The sequence below is a fragment of the Prinia subflava genome, chromosome 1 (genome assembly GCF_021018805.1).
Source record: "Prinia subflava isolate CZ2003 ecotype Zambia chromosome 1, Cam_Psub_1.2, whole genome shotgun sequence".
Lineage (NCBI taxonomy): Eukaryota > Metazoa > Chordata > Aves > Passeriformes > Cisticolidae > Prinia > Prinia subflava.
The window spans coordinates 22,661,726-22,677,916 of NC_086247.1; the positions used below are offsets into that span (position 1 = coordinate 22,661,726).

General features: G+C 39.0%; 1 protein-coding gene across 1 annotated transcript in view; it reads right to left on the reverse strand.

The window, feature by feature from the left end:
- CPQ (carboxypeptidase Q) overlaps positions 1–16,191 on the reverse strand; it is a 149,539-nt gene that overhangs the window by 39,030 nt on the left and 94,318 nt on the right. Inside the window, exons 5-6 of the mRNA XM_063390573.1 lie at positions 15,598–15,709; positions 1,586–1,677 (exon numbers count right to left, since the gene is read on the reverse strand). Coding sequence (XP_063246643.1) covers positions 1,586–1,677; positions 15,598–15,709 — 204 coding nt within the window. The remainder of the gene's footprint in view (positions 1–1,585; positions 1,678–15,597; positions 15,710–16,191) is intronic.

Here is a 16,191-nt window from a genome sequence, read left to right on the forward strand (position 1 = left end):
ATTTCCCTATTTGATCCTTAGGTCTGCTTTTTGGTATTATTTCTGAACAGAAATCTTTGAGACAACAGTGAAACGAAGCCATTTTGGCAAAAGATGAGACATACATGAGACAATTTCATGTGTTGCTGGCATCACCACCATAGGCTGGATCTTATTGTCCATCATGGACATCTACAGAGGTAAATCTTCAGATACATTTCTGATGAGTGGTGTGTATTAGGCACAGAGCATCCTTCCAGCTCCTACAAAATGTGGTTCTGTACATAAGAAGCATCTCTTTCATTTGCTACTTATTCCAGAATATTTTATTCTAGTTTAGTCCTGCTGAATATCAGCACCAGTGGTAAATCCAGAGTCCCTGACATATAAAGTGCAACCTGTCACCTCCCTGAAGCTGAGAAAGCAAGCTCTTGGGTGCCTCTTCCAAATAAATACAAAGCTGAGTTATCCCTATAATTTGGAGGTACAAGGAGGTACAACATTATACACAGGTAGTTAAATATACTTCTTAGCAATATGAAACCAGTCAGTGGGAAATATTTGATTGTTCATCAATTAGTCAGAAAACTCTAATTGCTCTAAACCTATCTCTGACAACTCAATTGCAAGTTGATCTAATTTGGTTGATCGCAATGAATTTGATTCAAAGTGAATATCAGAACATTTATTTGTTTTGATAGGTTGCTTAGCATTAAAAAATGCTCTTAAGAATTGCTTGTAAGTCTGCTTTCATGCTGTTGTAGAGCAGGTAACTTACTAGGCACATTTTCATTCACCTTGTCTCTGCCTTGGATGTATTAACCATTGTTGAGAGCCATATTACTTAATCAGGAAAAATAATAAAAGATTACTTAAAAATAGTTATACAGGTAGAACATAATTTTTCTGTGGAAAAAAAACCCCAAACAAACACATATTCCAAAGACTTATCTCCAAAATAGTTTCAGCAACTGCCCTTTATTTCATGATGTATTTTGAAATGGCAGTTGTTGGCAGGAGAAATAGACATTATATTTTTATCCTCATAGTCATAAGAGTTTGCGTGTTCCTTGCATCACCAGAAATCAACCTTTTAGGATGTTCCAGATCCCACAAAACTAACAATTGGCAAAGTACATTATAGACTATACACTATCAAGATAAGATAGCAAATATTTTTCTTTGTATTATTTTATGTTTTACGTTGTAAAATATTATGGGAAAATGCAATGAAGCAGAAATATATAAGGCAAACAAAATTTATTTTTATTGCAAACATATGTGGACCATTCATCATTTATCCTCAGAAGGCTAGCTATGTTTGAAAGCCATGGCAGATATCATCATGAAATATCTGTTTCAGAACACTTTTGTGACAGAGTACCTTAGGTCAAGCGGAACACGCACATGTGTGGTTGCATCGCTTACTGTTAAATGTAAAATTAGGTTTACATTTGTGATTAAACCCAGAAAATATACTTTCAGGCAGAAGTGGAATCACTGGTTTTGATTAGATATTAGCTGAACATCTTGACAAAAATAGTAGTCAAGTCATAACACTGGGTAGAAAAGTGCTGTCAAGAAAATGGTGAAAAGATATATTTACCTTGTGCAACTGATAGTATTGCCTGGCACCTACTCCTCCTTGCTCTTCTCCTGTCCATAGCACCAAGCGCAGTGTCCTTTTTGGACGAAGTCCTGAAACACAGTTTGTAATATTGTTTTTAATATTAAATATGGATGTATTTTAAGCATTTTTTGCAATGGTCTCCAGCTTCCAATGGATGAAAAGCCTGTATTTCTACAAACCAAACACAACCTATAGCAAGTGTGGGGTTTTTCTGTCTAGAATACTTTTTTCTTATTTAGGGAGAAAGACTGGGAGAGAGCCCATATGAGGAAGAAGTGGGCACTTAAGGTACTGCTACTACTTGCAGTAGCACAAGAGAAGCACATTTCAGGGACATACTGAAGGTGTCTGAAAACCACACCAGAAAGTAACTACCTTGATAGATTCCTGAAATATGTGCTTCTGTCATTGTGGGGGTCTGCCGTAAGTAATACACATCCACTCGTAGCAGATCCAAATCAAATTTTCAGGAAAACTACCATTGCCTTGTCATGGTTAATTTATTACAATTAATTGAAAATGAGCTGCCAGATTTTTATCAGAAATGTTTATTCATTTCAAGAACTGAGGGGCTATGTAATAACGATTTTGCTTTTTATCAGAGAAATGAAAAGCAGCAATCTGTACTTTGGAATCTGAAAGAGTCAGCTGCTAAATGTGTGCATGACTCTCTGAAACGAGGCAAGCATGAAGCCATTTTATATTTTGCTATGGTAGCTCAATCAGAAAGATAAGTTCTGAGATTAATTTTGAAACCATTTTTGCCATGGCAGAACTGATCAGATAGAAGTTTCTTCCCTCTATTTATTTGGTTGTTTCTATTCATAAATTAATACATTGAGAGAAACTTGAGAGCATGGAAGAGCAAACAGATAAAGAGAAAACTGTTCTCTGTGCAGTGGAATGCTAATTATATTAGAGAAAAAATAAAGAAAAAATATGAGGAGATTATCACAAGTGATAAAGCATAAAGTACCACACACACTTTTGTGCTGAGGAGAAATAATATCAGTATCACTATCAAAACTTATTTCATTTCCTAACTGAAATGGATGAAGATTGCCAGTAGACTTGACCATCATTAATTTTTTTCTTTTGACACAATGAATATGATCTGAAGATTTCTTTCTCAAAACTACATGCTAGCAATCGTCAGAACTGCTGGCAAAATATGGAAGAAATACTCCAAATCTGAATTAAAGAGCTTGGATTTTCCAATGTTTCATAAAGAAGTGCAAACGTTTAAAGGCGTATTTTGTGTATTTTCTGGATGTTGGTCTGTTGACTGTAAACAGAAAGGTTGTCAAACTTCATTACTTTGAAGATAACCTTCTGCACACCTCCCAGTGGAATTCCCTGCTCTCCTAAATCACAACAGTAAAGGATTAGCCTCCTTTGCTTTTCAAATTAGCCAGATTACTTACGAGGTAAAGTTGAGCTAATAAAATAGCTATTGGTTTGAAGTCAGAAAGATTTAAGCCCAAAATAGCCCCAAATATGTCAGCTCCTTGGTTAGAAGGAGCTGTAAAAGAGAAAAAGTGCTGGTATAAAACATAGAGGCCAGTGCTGTAGTATGGTTCCAGCAGCAGTTTCAGTGGAAAAAGGAAGTTTATTTGTCATATCACAAAATGCAAAGTGAAGTCCAATCTCCAGCCCACCAGACAAAGCCTGTGAGAGTAGCTTTGGTAGGAAATGCTTAAGACAGGGAAGCAGCATCTTCTGGCTCCTCCAAGGCAAACATCAAGCTGCTTTAGTCTGCCACTGCTGCCCTAAGGCAGACTAGGGCTGGTGATCAGGGGGTCCTCATGGCTGGCTCAGATGGGCTGTAACCCCAGCTCCTGCTCTCCAGGAGCTTGAGGTGATCTCAGCTCACTTGTGGAAAAGACATTTGATATTCTTATGGCTCCCTCCCCACCCATCATTGCATCTGTCCATTGAAGCTGGGGAAATAAAAGAAAACCCTGCTGAGCTTCGGTCTTTCCAGTCCGGACATTTTGTATCAGCTTTTCCCATCTCACAGATTCCTGTCAGCAAATTCATTTGTGTGTTCTACTAAAATTAAATGGGCAACTTTAAAAATAAAAATATATAAGCTGTGGAGGCAGTTATTTTAAATACAAACAAAGTCTACAGAGGAAAATTTAATTTCCTCATTATCTTAATCTGAAAGCGATAAGTATTTATGTACCTGTTATTAAAAAGAGAGCTAATCTGACCAAAGAACAGCAAACAAATCCAGTATTCAGAAGTAAAACTGCTAAGAATATTCTCAATGCATGTTTATATTAGAAAAAATGATGTACTGTATTCAAGTTACAAAAGTTTTTAAAAGTAAGGTTAACTGTTCTGGTTTGCTTCTCAAAAACTACTGGTTCCTAAACAAGGTATCATCTTCACAAAATCAGAAGTCTTTCAGATCACAGCCCAAATATGTATTGAAAAGACATGATAAAATAGCAAGTGGGCTGGGAAACTATGTTTTATGATGGGTGCAACATATAGAGAAGTAGATAGGCAATTTTAAAATGAAGGAAAACTGTTACACAAAATTGTGCCTCTTTCCTTGCTGTCTAAATAAATGACTTATTACATAGTATTAAAAATAAAGAGACTATCAGAAGAAAAATCCTACAGATGAATTTCCAAATCTCTAGTGTTTTAGAAAAATGTATTATCTTTTTTCTCCCTTCTATCTTGCCCTTAGCTGAAATAAAATCGTAGTTTACCATAAAGGTGCATTTTTGGAGATCAGCCTCTATATTCTTACAGTTTATCTCAAGCATAAAAGATACTATGGGCATGTGGACTCACAAGTTAAAGAATGAAATAAAAACATCGATATGGTCGATCTAAGACAGGACACATCTGTAGCAAGCACAGCAGGACACCTGCTCTATTACACTCCCTCTGTGCTGGAGTGGCTGCTATCCTTTTCTGCTCCTTGGGTACCACAAACACTTCAGTCATACCAATGTGCAGGTCTTACTGACTATTTTCTGATTCTTTTAAATCATAATAGATTGCTCACATTCATAGATAACAGCAGCAAGACCTGAATTTTATGTCCCACATGTCTTGCTCATGCTTGATAGAACTGAGATAATCCCACACAGCAAAACTGAAATGTATTGTTTGGTACGTTCAGAGACAAAGCATAATGGCCTGTCACATGTAAAGCAAAAAAATAAACCCACTTCACTCTCAATATAGCTTACAAGTCAGGAAGGAGAGCTTGAATCATCTTTTTAAAATCAAAATAGAGATCAGTACTATGAACACAAAATTTCTGTCAGTAACTATTTTATACTTATAAAAATAAATCCTTCCTGATGAGGAGGATCACAGAGATAAAGTACTTTCTAAGAAGACAGTGTGTAGATGGCTAACAGGCTTCTTCAATACCATTTTAAGACTGACCAGCTTACAAAAACATAAAAAGCATTCCACCTTTGTAAAAATAGATATTTTCCCTGCAAATCAAGGCATTGGGATCACACACAAGTAAATCAAACAGCTGTTCAGTTTATATGAGGCATACAAGCAAACTGCAAATGGAGGTGAGTAGATTAACAAGCGTCAAGGTTTAACCTCAGCTGGCAGCCAAGCCCCTCACAGCTGCTTGCTCACTCCCCCACCAATGGGAAAAGGGAGAAAATCAGGTGACTAGAGGCTAAAAAAGCTGTGTGTTGAGATAAAGACAATTTAATAGGGAAAGGGAAAGCTGTACGTACAAGCAAAGCAAAACAAGGAAGTAATGCATTCCTAAGACATTGCATAACTGGCCTAGAAAAGCTTTCATCTGAGCATAAAGTAGAATAAATTGCACTGCCAGTCGAGGGAGGTGATTCTGCCCCTCTACTTCCCTGGTGGGAGCCCACCTGGAGTGCTGCATCCAGCTCTGAAGGCCCAGCACAGAACATGGACGTGTTTAAGCGGGTCCAGAGGAGGGTCACAAAGATGCTCAGATGGATGGAACTCCTCTCCTACGAGGAAAGGCTGAGACAAGAGAAGGCTCCAGGGAGACCTTAGAGGAGCCTTCCAGTAACTGAAAGGAATCAACAAGAAATGGGGACAGACTTTTCAGCAGGGCCTGTGGCAATAAGGACAAGGAGCAATGGTTTTGAACTAAAGGAGAATAGATTCAGATTAGGTTTAAGGAAGATGTTTTTTACAGTGAGGGAGGTGAAACACTGTCACGGGTTGCCCAGAGAGATTGTGGCTGCCCCATCCCTGGTGAAATTCAAGGTCAGATGTGACAGGGCTCTGAGCAACCTGATCAAGTTGAAGCAGCTCCTGCTCATTACAGGGGATTGAACTAAGTGACATTTAATGATGTTTTGCAACCCAAACTATTCTCTATGTTCTCTTACTTCGAATACTCCCTAAGCCACAAATGTATTTGCTTTAGGAGCTACTAGGGAGAGGTATAAACAGATACATCTTCCTCAAGTATTGTCCTCTGCTGCACTGAACATACACAAGTTATGACCTTTTCTGCATTGTTATCCTGTGGCGTGGAATTTCTTTAAGAGGTATTTATACAAAAGTATTTGTAAATATTTATACAAAAAAAGTTTCAAGATACATAATTATGTTGCTGATATTCCTTAAATTCTTATTACCCTCCCTACCTTTTTCAAGTTTGGAGCTGATTAGACATAGGGGATTTACTGTACACCATTAGTTGGGATATTTCTATCATGCATGAATTTCTCATAAAATACCTGGAATTTCCAAAATATATGCCACAGCATAAAATAAAAATAAAAACAGTACTCCACATTTTGCTAAAGAAGATATGAACTCATCATCAAAAACAATGGTAGAATCTGCTAACGCCTGATTTACGTATCCTGTGATATGGGCAAGGAAGAGAAAAAGCTCTTACCACTAGCAACTTGTTTCCCTGTCTAATTTTAAATAATATACATACAGAAATAAACTGTAATCAATAGGATGATAGTAATAACGCAGTTAATTGAAGATGTTCAGACTTTTCCTCGGAAGACCTAGAAGAAATCTCCATTCTAAACCAGAAGGACTTTGGCTTTTACTCTTGTTAGAAACAGCCCTCTATGGTTTAGACAATTGATCTCACTACTTGTACAGAAAAGTGCCTGTCTACTCATTTATTTAAGAAGAAATTGGTTTTTTTAGTGACAAATAATGATTTCACAGAGAAAATCATAGAATCATAGAATGGTTTGCGTTTGAAGGGACCTTAGAAATCATCTAGTTCTAACATCCCTGCTGTGAGCAAGGACATTTGACTAGGTCAGGTTGCTCAGAGCTCCAGCCAGCCTGGCCTTAAACATTGCAGAGGTGGGGCATCTGTAGCTTCCCTGTACAACCTGTGCCACTGCCTCACCACCCTCACCACCTCATCCAAGGAATTTGGATTCCTTCCAAATATCTAATCTAAACCTACCCTCTTCAAGTTTGAAGCCATTTCCCCTTGCCCTGTCACTACGTGCTCTTCTAAATAGACTCTCTTCATCTTTCTTGTAGGCTTCCCTCAGGTACTGGAAGGCCACAGTCAGGTCATCCCTAAGCCTTCTCTTCTCCAGGCTGAACAATTGCAATTCCCTCAGTCTTTCCTCACAGGAGAGGTGCCCTATCCTTGTAACCATCTTCATGGCCCTGCTCTGCACTCACCCCAGCAGGTCCACATCCTTCCTATGCTGGGGTCCTCAGAGCTGGATGCAGCACAGGTGGGGTCTCACAGGAGGAGACCAGAGGCAGAATCCCCTCTCTCAACCTGCTGGCCATGTTGTTTTGGATGCAGCCCAGGACATATTTGGCTTTCTGGGCTACAAGTGCACATTGCTGGGTTATGTCCACCCTCTCACCCTCAAGTCCCTCTTTGTAGAGCTTCAATGTTAAAAGCTTCAAAGTAAAAATCTTCCAAAAATAAGACAAAGTACAGCTGAAAAAAATCCTTTTAGTACTACTTAAACCTTGATTATAACATATTTCTAATTCTCTAGTGAAGCTTAAATTAGACATGGGAAACAGCTTTTGGCTTCAGAAACTGTCTTTCTTTTCTTCTTAAATCAATCTAATGCTGTGCAATCTCCTTGATTTTTGTCTGCTGATAGCTTCTTTCTGTAGCACTGAGGACAAAGCACTGCAAAAAATAGCACTGGGAAGCAAGTAAACCTCTGAGTGTTGAAAGTCTGGAGTAAGAGAGATGAAGTCTGGAGCAGAAGAGATGAAGCATTGCAAGAAGAAGACACAAAATGGTCAGGTCTGGGGTGGGAGGGGGAAAGCCAAGCGGAGTGATGAGCCAAGCCGGGTGCTGCAGCTCAGTCTTGCCTGGGGCTGTCAGCTTGCTCGGAAACGTGTTTTGGGGGTTCAGAGGACACGACTCTGCCACTGGCACAGACTGGGAGCAGCTGTCTGGACACTTCACAGAGGGCACAGGGGCAGAACAGTGCCCAAGGTGAGCCAGTCTAGCGAAGGACTGGATTTGCACAGCACCAGCAGCCTTAACAGCAGTGCAGCAAGACACTGAGATTGCACAAGCAATTTTCTTTTCCTGGTTTTAAGGAGGCTGATGACCTTATGACAGAAGGGCAGATTTACAGAAGAGTGGAGAAGGGAAATGTGAGAGGTTTTAGATAGATTTATTTTTAAAAAGCAATGCAATATCCAAGAGGAAATGTCAAAGAAGGAGCTGGGTATACAAGACTGGAGGGGAAATCTGTGAATGATTTGCAAGTCTAGTGACTAAAAATAACATGGATTAAGCCTTTTGACTGGGGAGGTGAGGGAAAGAAGAGCGAAGCCAAGCCCAGAGCCTGGTGCTTATGGGCTGCAAGTCAGGCAGCAACAGTGCCAGAGGGAGGGTTTCTCTGAAGACACCTTCCTGCCACCTGGCAGCACAGCTCAGGGGCACTTCAGATGAGAAGTACTGCCAAATGTGCTCACCTGCACATGGGTTTCAAACAGAGAACTGGTTGTGTGGTGTCATGAAGCCATTACAAGTCATGTGTACCAAACAAAAGAGGGAAAAAAAAAAAAGAAAAGGAAACACAAATTTGCCTGTGTAAAAAAGCAAAGCTCAGAGTCAGCAGAGAACTCCTCCACCCCATGCCTTGCTCTGGTCCTGTCAATGTGTTCTCTGTGTCCCACAGAGAATAAGGAATAAGACACCTTTAAAACACACCTTATTCCTCCTCAGGAATACATTCTTCCTCAAGAGTACTTGTGATCTCATCAAATTGGGAGCAGAAAAGACAGTGTGGGGCCCACTCCCACACTCTCTGGGATTACAAATATCAGACATGGTTTGATCTTAATGAGACGTGGGTCCTCTGCTGCCCCACTCTTCGGATTAGAAAAACAAATCTGTTAGGTTATTCTGAAAGCTGATGAGTCAGAAAATGAAGCAGGCACACTTCTGTCTCCATATTGAGAAATAATACCTTAAAAATGAGAGTAAGGACAAGATGCTCCTTACTTAATTTCAGAAGGATTTCAGCATTTCACCATGTCAACCATGTTAGAGATTTGAAAAAAACCAATAACACACAACAGCTAGCATTGCCAGGTTTTTAAGATTTTTATAGACAATCAAAGCTCAGATTTTTTCCCTGATTTTTCTGGGTAGATTAAAGCTTGCAGAGAAATAGCAGTCCACAAGACAGAGGGCAAAATTGCTATGGAGGGATGTATATCTAAATTTACCACCAGATTAGCAACCTTTTATGTTTGCAGTTACCCCTCTGCTATGTCAACACAGTATGAAAATTGAAGATTTAAGTACTTGCTAAATATGCATCCAACCAAATGTTAAAATGAAGGAATAAATGCATTTGTAGTGTAACAGCATATGCAGATATTCCATACCAAGTAGATTTAGTAGAATTGAAAACACGAAGGTCAGAACAAAATACTCAGTTTTGGGAAAGTGAAAAGAATGTAAGAACAAGAAGTTAATATCAGGCATGTTTGATTAAAGAAGAAAACCAGAAACTGCAGAAGTAGTCATTTAATTATGTTTCACAACATATCTCCTAGACAGGAGATATGTTGTGAAACATATATCACCACCACAAGCAATTCAGAAAAATGTTTAACTACACCACCACAAGCAATTCAGAAAAATGTTTAACAAAATATTTTGCAAGCATGTTAAAATTGCATTTATATTACTTCAATTTAACTAGCAGAAAAGGAATTACTCTGGTGATGATGTTTTTAATAAAACCTATCTTTAGTCCTGAATTTGGACTGGAGAAATTATCTTCATACAAAGACTACAGTGAACTGTATAAAAATCTGTCTAATGGTTTTTCAGTTGCATTAGTCATGGTTATAATTCAAATGAGAGTTAAAATTTCAATTTTTAAATAATTTTTTAAGGGGGAAAAACTGTCTAATCAACTCCTTATGAGTAATAACTCAGTTAGTACCTTAAAATTCTTACATGCATTGTTTTAAAAGCATTTCTGTAGTTTTCTGTGGTTTTTTCCTATGAAACAGTAATTTGGTTGTGCCAGATCCATGTCTACATCTATAGGAAAGCTGATTTATGAAACCCCAGTTCAGCTTAACCGAACAAAGAACTGGCAAATAGACAGAGGGGAAATGGCACATATCATCTATCACCATACATTTCTCCCTTTTTCACGTTTCATCATCGTCTAGGAATGCAGGAAGGCTGTGTAAGGTGTGATGACTGGGATTAGATTTTGTCAACAATCACCCTTCATCAAGCTACTCTAGCAGCAATGGCATCACCATCCTACCCTGGGTGTGAAAGGAAAATGTTCCCTGTTCATCCCCGTGACTGCTGGTATTCACTGGCCCTGGCAGCTCCCCACAGCAAATGTTTTCTTACATGGAAGAACAGCACTCAGAAGCACTTTGAGGCACAGTCCAAGCAGGAGACTTCCTGGTCTAAGGCAGCATGCAGACATGACTGAACATGGGCTCAGTGCACAACACAACGGCACAAGCAGGGAACTGTTCACTCTGTATCACAACCCACCGCGGCAGTGGTCTCTCGAGTGTAGCCTTTCCTGGAGTCTGCACTGACTACTTCAGTAGAAGCAGGGGTTCAGAGAGCATTCACTGGCAGCACTTTACACTGGCTGCAGTTCAAGCAATTGAAGAGAAAGAGGTAAAGTTTGTCATTTGACAAATTCACAGCTCAGCCATTGACTTCTGAAGATGTTCCCAGAACGAGCAGTAGCTCATGGATAGGTATGCACCTCTGGGCTTGGCAAGGCACCAAGAGCAGGCTAGCAATGAAGCAAGAGAGACCCGAACAGCCAGGAAAAGCTAGAAAACACATTTCTTGAACAAGGAAAAAGGGCTTATGGGTAAATGTTGCTAAAAGAAACGTGGGATGTGAACAAAGAAATTATCGACTGTTTGACTCCTCCTGTGCTAGCAGAGATGGGACTCTGAAAATAAAGTAGACTGTAGTGTCAACATACCCCATCAGTTTCTATTCTCAACAGGAAAAAAATTGATTCCACAAGTTTTTAATTAAAAAGAGACTAACAGTTATAATTTTTGAAGTTTTTCAGAAGAAAGCACTGAAATTCCTCCATCAAAATCAACTGGATTTCTAACTCCAGTGGGCTCCCTACTGCTGTTAGGAGACTTCAAATACTACGTTTGGAAACCTGACACTGCCATACAACCACCTTCTAAAGACCTTTCTCTATTATTGTCACTATTCAGTTCCTTCAAGCTCCCTTTAGGGATGAAAGGCCCACATTTCCAGCACTAGAGTGTGAGGTGGCAGGACTGGGGGGGGGGCAGAACACCTCTGGGAAATGCCCCTCAGCCAAACAGTGTAGGAGCACAGCTGGATTTGGAGCAACGAGGCAGCACTAGCTAAAGCTCTGGAACCACTGGAACATACTAGCTGCTTCCTGCTCAAATACTCTGTAGGACTCCAGAGCAAGAAGAGCTGCAGGCTTGAAAGACTGGAAAAGAAGCACAAATATCTCCTTCACAGAAACATCACATGACAACCAACATCCACAGCAGGATCAAGTCCTGCAAACTGTCCAACCAAAGACAAAATATGGCAGCAATAAATTTTGTGGGGTTTTCTGGTGATGTACTATGTGTAGCTGCTGAGCTAGTCTTTCATCTCACCTGGAAGAGCAGCTTCTTTTGTAAACCTTGTGTGAGAGAGGGTACATGAGAAGCTGTGTTTCAAATGATACCAGGGCACTAACTGGACCAACATGAAAATGCTGAGGCAAATGACATTGGCCAGCTCCAGAGAGGCTCTGTTTTGCACATAAACTAACAAAATAATAACATTTTAACATAGAATTATAAATGTAACCTGAAAAAAGTTGAGTTTGAGATTTCTAGGCTGTAATTAGTAACACAGCTGTTGTTCTGTAAAACTGGAAAACCACAATTTGCTTGCATGTCTCTCTTACAGCTTCCAAAGGCCCTCATCACATCACATAACAGGTCATGCAACACCCCATGGATTCCCTCAGCTTAAAGATGTGAACTTGTTAGCCTTTCCTCTCTAAAACACCTCCATTTTCTTCCCTTCATCTCTTAATTACCCCGCATAACACTCTCAGTACTGCCATGGAGATATTTGCAATCTATCACACAGAGATTGCAGACAGATTAAAAGGAAAGAGACTGGTGATTACCACAATGTTACGCATGTTCTGGTAACCAGGTGTTTGCCATCTTTAAGGAAAGAATAAAAGTCTCTTCTTCCTGCTTCTCCTCAGGTGGTACTCAAATGCACCTGCCCATCTCTCCTCAGTCACCCATTGTGAAGAGTATATCATAACTTCCTATTCTAAATATTTTTATGCTTCCCTCAAAATTAGTTAAAATAAATCAAAAAATTAAAACCAGCAGAGGGCTGGGCAGGGTAGCAGCTGCACAAGCTGGTAATGACGTTTAACTACATATTGCTGAAGGGGATGTTTTGAGAGTGAATTCGCAGCTGCATAGAAAACATAGAAAGATTCACCTTGTTGAAATGTAACCACCTAGAAGTCAACATTTGCTCTGAATTTGCTGCCTGTGCTTCCTCCCTGAAGAAGGATGAGAGGGAATGGCACCACCAGCAGGTATCCCCTTCCATCATCCCACTGGGGAAGACGAGCAGAGAGATATTACAGCTATTAGAAGCAAAGTATTCAGACAGACTGGAACTTTCCACTTGTTATCTCTTCTACTTTCCAGAGCTAACTGAATGGTTATAGCTTTAAACAATGTTCAGCAGATCACAATCAGCCCTGTGCTTTCAAGGTACTACTCTTCTGAAAGGTATACATGGGATTTTATATCAATAAAATACTTTTATTCCACTCTCTGCTAATATAATGCCAAACAGTTGCAGTTCAGTCTGAGTTTCATGTAGTTGCCTTTCCCTCAAAAAGAAACAACATTCATGTGAAGTTAAAATGAAAATGGAAAAAAAATGGTACCAAATGTTTGAAGTTTTGGAGACTATGTAAAACTACTTCAGATCGTGATGGACTGGTACATGTCCTTGTAGGGAGTGTATAACTATTGTGGTGTCTGAAAAGCTAAAAAACCCAAAAGCAAAACAAAACAAAAAGAAAAAATATACCAATATACAGAAATTGTGACCTTAATCAAAAAAACTAAAAGCTAACACTGAAGATTCAGGAAATATGAGGAAGTATAAAGGCCAATCCATTAAGTAACTGATTTACTTAGAAATAAAAGCAAAAACTATTAAAAACTTTACCTGAGGCTAGAAAACAAACTGTATTGCTTAAAATAAAATTTTACCATCTTAAACCATAATTTTAATGGTTTTTCAATTAATTTTATGTATTTGGTCCTAAGCCAATAGCTATTAAATAGTTTTGGGAGGAGGCTATGTTGAAAGTATAGAATTGCATTTAAATTATAATATTTTCCAAGTACTACATGAAATTTTCAGAATCCAAATTAACAGGCATAATCTGTGTCTTGTCCATAAGCCATGTCCAAGGCTCACAATGATCTCATGATGAAATGCTATTAGACCATCACTGAAACACCTGCTTTAATAGTGTAATAGTATTTTGCTTTCATTAACCCAAAGGACCGTGGCAGAAGTACTGGTATTTTCCTACTACACAATATAAATTCATATTCTAGAGATCATATTTCAGAATGCTCATTTCAGCTGGAGGATCGTGTCATCACAGCTGTAAGAGCAGTTATACTCTGGTAAATGCAGACACAGTTTTTATGGCTACACAATGCACCATGGCTTTAAGACTCCTTGTGTGGAGTCCTCCCGTCCTAAGGAGGCTGGATTTGATCTTACCTTGTGTTAATTCCTCCCTTGAGCCGAACCCTAAATACCACCCTTGCAATGCCCTATAAAAACACCACGATCCTGCCTTTGCCTGGTCTTTCCTTTTCACCCCCTTTCCCGGCCCAGGGGGTAAATAAATGGATTCTGAAGCTTAACAAAAGAGAGACCTGTCTCGTCTGTTCCCCTGCTGGTGTCAGTGGCTGCACCCTCCCTGGACACGATAAACTCAGTAGCTACACCATGCTACATCCCTGGACACAGTAAAAAAATTCCACACATGCATAGAGCCAACTGAATTGGCTTATCTTCATTTCAAATGTATTTGTGGATTAGGGTGAGACTAAATTTATCAGGGTCCAAAAGGATATCAAACAAAGTCTCCACAGTTCAAAACACAATGCTCATTCAAAACACAACCTATGGAATTGATCTTAAATAAAAGATTTAATTATTTCTCACACAATCTTCAGATATTTTTTATTAATTTATTTCTCACACAATCTTCACATATTTTTATTTTGCTGTTGTCCTTCTTTTTTTTCCTTTGGTCAGATTTTAAATGCATAAGATATAAAATCTGCATTAACCAGTCTACTATGGGAGGCCAGTTTGTGAAAGGTGTATGCTCCTTGGTTATCTACAGCTAGGAAGACCCAAAAGTCCTCTCCCAGCCTTGTGTTCCTGCAGAACACTGGTGCAACAAGAAGAGCAGAACACAACAGCTGCCCAGAACAGAGGGCATCAGCAAAGGCTCCAACAGCTCCCAGCTGAGAGAACAGCATTTCACCACAGGTTGCACAGCAAACACACAGGGTTTCTCTACCAGAGAAAATCAAATATTTAAACAAGAAAGTGATGCATTTCAGTCATGCGTGAAGGGAAACTCAGTGAATAAAAATTATACAATGCCACCAGGAACCTGCCCTTAAAGTCACAACAGTTTATTCTGAACAGAATGCAGTACCAAACAAAGCAGAATAACTTTCTTTTCCTTGAAGGTGGAGGAAACACAGGCAATTTTCCAAGCATCTTTAAAAAAAATCAAAAAACACTAAGAGAAGGAGTACACTTGGATTCTTTGTAGAAACGTCCTATTTAGTTTGGTTTTAAAAGACTAAAAATTTAAACAGATGTACTTTGTTTTAGTTACAGATTGATAATCAAATCATTCCAAGGCCGGGAAATTGAGAGATTAGAGGTTCAAACAATGAAAATAAAGGAGTAGGAACTCACAGGGATGTCTGATGTTCACGACTGCAGTATGCAAGCAGCTAATCACATAACAGAGCTTGTCTACAAAGAGCTCTTCAAAAAAGAATAAGATTGTTGAAGTGCACAAATCCTTCCACTGGGAAGCAGGGGAAGCTATTTCATTGTTTAAAGGCTGCCAGGGCTATGAGCAGGAGCAGCAGCTGATTTTAGTTTCTAATGAATACATTGGGCATTCCTCTTGACCACAGGTTACATTTGTGGAAAAGAGAATAAGGAGGAAAAATAGATTCCATCTGATGAAGGGCAAAAAGCGTCCTTGGATATCAACTCAACAATCTAAAAAGTCTGTTTTGAACTAGTTTTGAGGGGTATAGTGACAAAATGAATATTTGTGCTCAGAGACATGGATGAAATAGAAAATCCAGTTTAGACATCATACAAAAATAACCTGGAAATGTAATGCATTAAAAATATTTTAAAATGAAAGATTTACCCAGATCCTTAATGAGTGATAATGCTTCCCACGATATAAATGCTCCACCACCATCATCCATAGCTCCCTGCCCAACGTCCCAGCTGTCCAGATGTCCACTGACCAATACAACCTGGAAAAGCAGTTATGAGAAAACATATTTACATGAAAACACTGAATCAGAAAATTCTGTTTAGCATTTAAGCATTTTAATGATTTTGTCACAAAGTTGGCATTTTAGTTTAGAACAGAAGGAAAGAAAAAAATGAAACATTGTTCTCTAGTTGCTAAATATTAATCTGGGATTCTACTGCTTTAAACCACTGCCTAAGTGAAACTAGATAAGCTGTGAGAAATGTTTATATGAAAGGTTTTATCTCATATATTACTAAAGTGCATACTTTCCAATGATGCAGGACTACTACACTGCTGACTGGTGAAATCTTTTTTCATAGTCCATCTGTTTAAGCCCTTAGGCATGAAATTTGATTAATCCTATTTTTGGGTGCATAAGGAAAAAATATGAACTTAGACTGAAGCATTCCCAGAGGTTTTTGTTTTATTATATATCTATGGTACTTGTCACAGAGGACCTCTAATTTATTACCAGATCCC